The 8,303-nt window shown below is 46.3% G+C and overlaps 1 protein-coding gene across 2 annotated transcripts in view; it reads left to right on the plus strand.

Moving 5' to 3' along the window:
* Nucleotides 1-8,303, plus strand: part of LOC127567479 (exportin-1-like) — an 84,700-nt gene that overhangs the window by 66,477 nt on the left and 9,920 nt on the right. For both annotated transcript variants that reach the window (XM_052010443.1, XM_052010450.1), the window contains exons 22-24: nt 396-530; nt 3,778-3,940; nt 7,345-7,441. In XM_052010443.1, coding sequence (XP_051866403.1) covers nt 396-530; nt 3,778-3,940; nt 7,345-7,441 — 395 coding nt within the window. The remainder of the gene's footprint in view (nt 1-395; nt 531-3,777; nt 3,941-7,344; nt 7,442-8,303) is intronic.

Consider the following 8,303-nt stretch of genomic DNA (forward strand, 5'->3'; position numbering starts at 1 on the left):
TCTACATGTTCTCCACTCTTGAGTCAACGAGTTTCTCTTGAGCCATTTAAATAACACAGAATGCTGGAATTACTCAGCAGGTGGGGCAGCACCTGTGGTGTTTCAGACCAATGAAGTTTAACAGAGAAAAGTTGGAAAAGAAATGCCTTTTAAGTTGCGGGGAGAGGGTGAGGGGTACAGTGAACTAAAAGGAATATCCATGGCAGGACAGAGTTTGAGTGACCTGATAGTGATCCCTGCTGAAAGAAGGTGAAGATGGTGAAGGATTCCCCTGGATTTTCAATTGGATCGATTAGTCACTGCCTTTCACGGATGGCTCTTAGTTTTGGTCTCTGGCCTTTATTCTGGACGGCATCAGTATTTTAACTCCATTCTCCATGTGTTTTTATTTACAGGTTTGTCTATACTTTATACCTTGCTGCAGAACGTAGCACAGGAAGAAGCAGCTGCTCAGAGCTTTTACCAAACCTATTTCTGTGACGTTCTCCAACATATATTCTCCGTAGTGACGGATACGTCGCACACTGCTGGTAAGTTGGACTTTTCTTTCAATCTGGTCCTTTTTGTTTCTCCTCTTTCCCCTGCCATTCCCAACGAGTGCTACGGAGTCATAGACTCGTACCGCATGGAAACAGGCCCTTCAGCCCAACTGGTCCGTGCCAACCAAGATGCCTATCTAAGACAGTCCCATTTGCGTGCATTTGGCCCGTATCTCTCTAAACCTTTCCTATCCACGTACCTGTCCAAGTACCTTTTAAATGTTGTTAATGTACCTGCCTCATCCTCTGGCAGCTCATTCCATATACTGACCACCCTCTGGGTGAAAAAGTTACCCCTCAGGGTCTTATTAAATCTCTCCCCTCTCATCTTAAATTTATGTCCTGTAGTTCTTGATTCCCCAATCCTGTGCGCATTGATCCAATCTATACCTCTCATGATTTTATTCACCTCTATAAGATCCTCCTCCACACAGCCCCCCCCCCCCCCCTATTCTCCTACGCTCCAATGAAAACAGTGCCAACCTGCTCAACCTCTCTCCGTAACTCAGTCCCTCGAGTCCTGGCAATGTCTTTGTAAATCTCCTCTGCACTTTTTCCAGCTCAAGTGTTATAGAGCAAAACACAGCAGCTGATGGAAATCTGAAACAAAATGGGGAAATGCTAGTGGGAGGGAGAAACAGTTTAAAGTTTCGTGTTGAAGACCTGTCAACAGTTTAAATGAATGGTCACCGTCCTGAAACATTAACACAGTTTCTGTCTCCACTGGTGCTGCCTGACCTGAGGTATTTCTAGCATTATTATCCATGTACCTGTCTAAGTACCTTTTAAACATTGTTAATGTACCTGCCTCAACCATTTCCTCTGGCAGCTCGTTCCATATACTGACCATCCTCTGGGTGAAAAAGTTGCCCCTTAGGGTCCTATTAAATCTCTTCCCTCTCACCTTAAACCTATGTCCTCTGGTTCTTGATTCCCCAACCCTGGGGGAAAAATACTGTGTGCATCGACCCTATTTATGCACCTCTATAAAAATCCCCCACTATCCCTGCATTAGGACTGCCCCCACAGATGCTGCTCAACCCACAGTTCTTCCAGTAGATGCTTTGTTGCTCCAGGTTCCAGCATCTGCAGTCTCTTGTGTCTTCATGCTACTAATCCACATTGGGACCATCTAATTTGCTCTTTGACTAAGTTCTGTACTGGCAGGAAACTTGCAGAATTTTACCACCAGACCTCGGCATCTCTTTTCCCACCTTCCCTTCCTCCCCCCTTCCCGTTGCTTCTCACTTCCACCACCTTGGCTGGGGTAGGGCCAAAAGCAATGAGTGTGCCGTTGAGCTGGTGTTTAGGAAGGGATGGGGTCAGTTGTTGGGGGAACTGCGTTCCCATCAGGTGGTTAGCTTTGGGAGGCTGGTGTGAGAATAGACCTATCTATAGCCCATCCATGACTGAAGTCCAATTGAAAGGAGAAGTTGTATTTATATAGTGCTTTTTACAAACGTACCCCACGTCACAGGGAGGTTGCATTCCTTAAATGGTGCATATCGCAATTTTCCAGAATGCAAAGCTACGTCATCTGTGCATGCATCAAGAAATGCAAGTTGGGAAAAAAAAACTTTGTCTACTTATCTACATTTTTTCACACAAATTCTGTAAGAGTGAATTTTATTCTGTATCTCAAATTTTTGAGTAGTGATTTGTGAATTCTGTGAGGGCAACTTTCCGTAGCCCAAATGGCCGTAACATGGGGGTCGCCTGTACTTCCAGGCACGGGGCCACAGCAGTACTCTCTTGCTGGACTGTCAACTCAGATCTTCTGCCCAACGCACCAGAGAGGGGTTTTCTCTCTCTACTCCTGGCTAAATTCCACCTGGGACTGATATTGGGGAATTCCTTGAGCAAGCAAGCAAGCAGTTCTGGTCGCCTCATTTTAGGAAGGATGTGGAAGCTTTAGAGAGGGTGCAGAGGAGATTTACCAGGATGCTGCCTGGATTGGAGAGCATGTCTTATGAGGATAGGCTGAGTGAGCTAGGGCTCCTCTCTTTGGAGAGGAGGATGAGAGGTGACTTGATAGAAGTGTACAAGATGATAAGGCATAGAATGAGTGGACAGTCAGAGACTTTTTCCCAGGGTGAAAATGGCTAACATGAGGGGGTATAATTTTGTGATTGGAGGAAGGTATAAGGGGGACGTCAGAGGTAAGTTTTTCACACAGTGAGTGGTGGGTGCATGGAATGCACTGCCAGCAGAGGTCGTGGGAGCAGATACATTAGGGACATTTAAGAGATGCTTGGATAGACACATGAATGATAGAGAAATGGGAGGGAAGGGTTAGATATTAGAGAAGGATAAAATGTCAGCACAACATTGTGGGCCGAAGGGCCTGTACTGTGCTGTAGTGTTCTATGTTCAAGGTGTTGGTTTGACTTTAGAACACTGTCTCAGGAGGAGCGAGGGGGGTCCAATACTCAAATATGCATGTTGAGTTTGGATCTGATTCCATCAGAGAGACCGAGGGCTGCAGCTACATTGTTCCCTGAAAGTGGCGACACAGGTAGATGGGGTGGTGAAGAAGGTGTTTGGCACGCTGGCCTTCATTGGTCAGGGGATTGAGTACAGGAGTTGGGATGTCATGTTGCAACTGTACAAGTTGTTGGTGAGACCACATATTGTGCACAGTTCTGATCACCCAGCTATAGCAAGGATGCCCTCCAACTGGAAAGGGTACAGAGAAGATTCACGAGGGTGTTACCGGGACTGGAGGGTTTGAGTTGTGAGGAGAGGTTGGGTAGGCTGGGACTATTTTCCCTAGAGTGTAGGAGGCTGAGGGGTGACCTTGGAGGTATATAAAATCACAAGGATCAACTTTATTAGAGATGTATAAAATTATAAGGGGCATAGATATGGTGAATGGTTAGTCTTTTTCCCAGGGTAGGGGAGTCTAAAACTAGAAGCCATAGGTTTAACGTGAGAGGGGAAAGATTTAAAGGGGACCTGCGGGGCAACTTTTTCCACAGAGGGTGGTGGGTATATGGAAGGAGCTGCCTGAGGAAGTGGTAGGGGTGGGTGCAGTTACAATGTTTAAAAGACATTTGGTCAGGTATACGGATTGGAAAGGTTTCGAGGGATATGGGTCAACTGCAGGCAAATGGAACCAGCTCAGGTGGACATTGTGGTCGGCACGAAGTTGGGCCAAAGGGCCTGTTTCTGTTCTGTATGAATCTGACTTCATCACTCTCATTCTAACCTCTTTGTTTCAATGACTTCTCTCTGCCAGGGTTGACGATGCACGCTACCATCTTGGCATACATGTTCAGCTTGGTGGAAGATGGCCGAATCACTTTGTCTTTGAGCCCAGCGACTCCCAACGTTAACAATCAGATCTTCGTGCAGGAGTTTGTGGCCAATTTGCTGAAAACTGCCTTCCCTCACCTCCAGGAGTAAGTGCTGATTGAAATTGACAGACTGATCCCCGAGCCAAGTTAGTGGGTGGGGTGGCAAAGTGCTGGAAGGCGTGTCTTTCGGTTAATGGGGTTCCTCTGTCGGTCCCTCTTCGGGAGGGGACATGAAGGAGGGGAAGACTAGGCTTGTTCTTGTTTCCCATGATATGCTCGTTTTTTTGGTTTTGTGTCTCCGAGAGCCATAGATACAGCACAGAAACAGGCCCTTCAGCCCATAGAGTCTACACTATGCCAACACTGCATTAATCCCATTTTTTATTCTGCCCACATTCTCTTCAACTCCTTCCGGATTCTACTGCTCACCTACACACCAGAGGGCAATTTGCAGAGGCCAATTGACCTACCAACCCGCACAGTTTTGGGATGTGGGAGGAAACTGGAGCACCGAGAGGAAACCTACATGGTGATAGTGAGGGTGTGCCAACGCCACATGGACAGTGCCCAAAGTCGGGATTGAACCTGGGTCTCTGGAGCTACGAGGCAGCAGCTCTGCTGGTTACGCCACTGCATTGCTCCTTTCCTTCTTATGTCGTCTCTTTCATTTTGTTTCCCCATCCTGTTGTACTTGGGTGACTTGGAAACCAGTTTCTATTGCTAGGTTGGTTCCCTGCAGTTTAAGTATCCTGGTGTTGTGTTATCTTCCCCAAAGCAACAGAATAAGATAAGATTTCTTTATTGGTCACGTATACATTGAAACACAGTGAAATGCATCTTTTTGCGTAGAGTGTTCTGGGGGCAGCCTGCAAGTGTCGCCACGCTTCCGGCGCCAACATAGCATGCCCACAACTTCCTAACCCGTACGTCTTGGAATGTGGGAGGAAACCCACGCAGACACAGGGAGAACGTTTAAACTCCTTACAGGCAGTGGCCGAAATTGAACCCAGGTCGCTGGCCAGAAGGCAGGAGACTGGAGTAGAGATGGAGGATCAGTTCTGATACTTAACAGTGGAGAGGCAGGAAGGGCCTATCACTCACTATTCTTCTGTTGCTTTTGTGTGCTTATCACCTCGCTGTGAAGAGTTTGATTGCAAGTCTCAATTTTCATCCCCTCAGTGAATTTATGGAGTAATTTTCATCCAACCGATCCACTGGGAATCTGCTTGCATCAGCGATAGCACCGGTTTTGCGCCCTGTCTGTGCTTTGACCCTCTTTTATGACCATGTTAGTTAGGGTGTAAATCACCCATCCCTGTCTCAGGTTATAATTATTTCCTGTATGTTCTGTCTGTTCGTTTGGAGTCTGTGCTTAGTCATTGAGTCATACAGCATGGAAATGAGCCCTTTGGCCCACTGAGTGTACGATAGCCATCCTGCACACATCCATGCTAATCCAACACTAAACCCATCTTCTTTATTTAGTTCCCATCACATTTCCATCAACTCGTCCAAGATTCTGCCACTCACCTACACACTAGGGGAAGTTTACAGTGGCCAGTTGCTACCAACATGCATGTCTTTGGGACCTGGGAGGAAACAGGAGCACCTGGAGGAAACCCACAGGGAGAACACGCAAATCCCACACAGACTGCAGCCGAGGTCAGGATTGAACCCCGGTCTCTGGAACTGCGAGGCACTGCCATCCATCCCAACTTCACAATCAAGTTGCATTTAGTTCTCCCTTTTTAGTTCATTAGCATGGAGATTGCTTCAGAATGTAGAGTAATGTGAAGCAGTCTGTTGATGGTAGAGTACGAGGGTTCTTGGAACTCATTGAAGGGAAGTTATTGGGAAAAATTCTGAGGGACAGGATTAATGATCACTTGGAAAGGCAGGGATTGGTCAGTGATAGCATGACATTGTCAAGGGCGAGCCTTATCTGATCAATCTGATTGAATTTTTTGAGGAGGTAACACAATGTATTGACAAGGGCAGGGCAGTAGATGTGGTTTACGTGGACTTTGAAGCCTTTGACTAGGTTCCACGTGGGAGACTGGCCCAAAAGGTTGGGGACCATGGGATCCAGGGCAAGTTAGCAAATTGGATCCAAAATTGGCCTGGTCATAGGAGATAGAGGCTGATGGTAGAGGGTTGTTTTTGTGATTGGATGCCTGTGACTCGTGGTGTTCCACAGGGATTGGTGCTGGGATCCTTCCTGTTTTTTGACACACGTGAAGGCGGGGGATGCAGGAGGCGTGATCAGTAAGTTTGCAGATGATACAAAGATTGTTCTATCAGTGGAGGAGTTGGAGGGTAATTGTAGGCTACAAGGTGATGTCATTCTGTTGGTGAAATGGCAACTGGAGTTTAATCCTGATAAATGTGAGTTGATGCACTTTGGGAGCACTAATGAAGCTAGGACATAACACCACGAATGGTAGGGTCTTGGGGACTATTGAGGAACGGAGTGACGTTGGTGTGCAAGTCCAAAGACTTCTGAAGGTGGCAGAGCGGGTAGATAACATGGTTAAGAAGGCATATGGGATGTTCCTTCATTAGTCGGGGCAATGAATACTAGAGCAGGGAGGTTGTGCTCCCAACTTCATAAAACATTGGTCAGACCTCAACTGGAGTACAGCATGCAGTTCTGGTCACCACACTCCACGCTATAGGTGAGATGCTCTGGAGCGAGTGCAGAGGAGATTCACCAGGATGTTACCTGAGATGAAGTGTTGCAGTTTATGTGGAGAGGATGGGTCTGCTTTCCAAACCACAGGAAACGTTTCCTCTTATTGGAGGTGAATAAAACTATTGGGCATACATTTAGGATAAAAGGGAAGAGATTTAGAGGGGATCTGAGGAGGATCTTTTTCACGCAGAGAGCAGTGAGTATCTGGAATGCATTGCCAGAGAGAGTGGTGAAGTGGAGTCGCTGACAGCATTTAATGAGTATCGAGACCATCTAGGCATTGAAGGCTACAGGCCAAATGCTGGAATATGGAATTAATATGGATGGGTGCCCACTGGTTGGCATGGATGTAGTGGGCTGAGCAGCCCGTCTCCATGCTGTATGGCTGACTCTTCAGGAGGCCATTTGGCCCATTGTGTCTGCTGAACCTAATCCCATCCTCCAACACTAGGTCTATAAACCCTGCAGGTCACAACTCGACAAGGACACTAAGTGCTTTTTAAATGTAATGAGGGCTTCTGCCTCTTCACATGGAGTTCTGGACCCTTTTTTGTTCCCAATGTTGTTGGAAACCATTTGACTTGCTGACTTTCACCCTCTTGTGTTGAGAGTGTAATATGGGTGTTTACACCACCCATGGTGTGCCCTTCACTTTGGTCCCCTACAGCATACCTGAGTTTCTCCTCTGGTTCCTGTTGTCAGTTTGGTCAGAAATGTTAATCGCGCTTTGAGTTTAGGATCTTTGCTACTTACAATTGCATCCAGAATGGTGATTTTTAATCATTATTAATTGTGTGTTTTTACTTTTCCCTTTCAGTGCACAGATCAAAATTTTTGTGACTGGCTTGTTCAGCTTAAACCAAGACATTCCATCTTTCAAAGAACATTTGAGAGATTTCCTTGTACAGATAAAGGTATGAGTTCAAAGCTGCAAATCTTAGTGTTACAGAAATATTATTACTCATCTCTCTGAACACTTGAGTCCTGTAGCTAAGCAACATGAATTTGTAAATGAGAATGTTTGTTCCACTGCTGTTCCTGACACCATGAGATGCAGTACTAGCTGTTTTTCTTCATTCTCTGGGACGTGGGCATCTCTGGCATGGTTGCATTTATTGCTTGTCCCTCATTCCCCTTGAAGGTGGTTTAAAAAAACTGCAGATGTTGGAAATATGAAATGAAAATGCAAGAAACACTTCTGACGGAGAGTCTGAGACCTGAGGCATTTCTCTTCCTGCAGATACAACCTGACGTGCTGGATGTTTCCAGCAGTTTGTTTTTTGTTGGTCTCTGTATGATGATGCCTTATGCAAATGTAGAATAATTAGAACAGTATATGTATATTTCATTCATCTGTTTGGGGAAAGTGTAACCTCGTAAGCCAGAGTCATGACCTGCAGGTTAGTAGGTCCACCTGTACTTGACTGTTGATCCTTCCCAGGTCTTTCCCTTGATTAGGAGAGCTTGCCAAAGCTGGCTTGGTAAGATGCTGGTGGGTGCCCAGCACTAGTGAGCCAGGAGCCCAGCAAGAGTAGATGCACCATGCAGAGAGGCTCCAATGTGACTTGGACAAACTGAGTGACCGTGCAAATGCTCAGCAGACACAGTATAATGTGGATAAATGGTAAGGTCGCTCCAGTATATTGGGCTTCCCCTTTTCCTATCTTCAGTCCTGAAGAAGGGTCCTGACCCAGAAAAAAAAATGTAAGGTCATCACTTTGGTGGCAAAAGCAGGACGGCAGATTATTATCTGAATAGCGCGCGATTAGAAAAGGG

This window comes from Pristis pectinata, chromosome 1 (assembly GCF_009764475.1).
Source record: "Pristis pectinata isolate sPriPec2 chromosome 1, sPriPec2.1.pri, whole genome shotgun sequence".
Lineage (NCBI taxonomy): Eukaryota > Metazoa > Chordata > Chondrichthyes > Rhinopristiformes > Pristidae > Pristis > Pristis pectinata.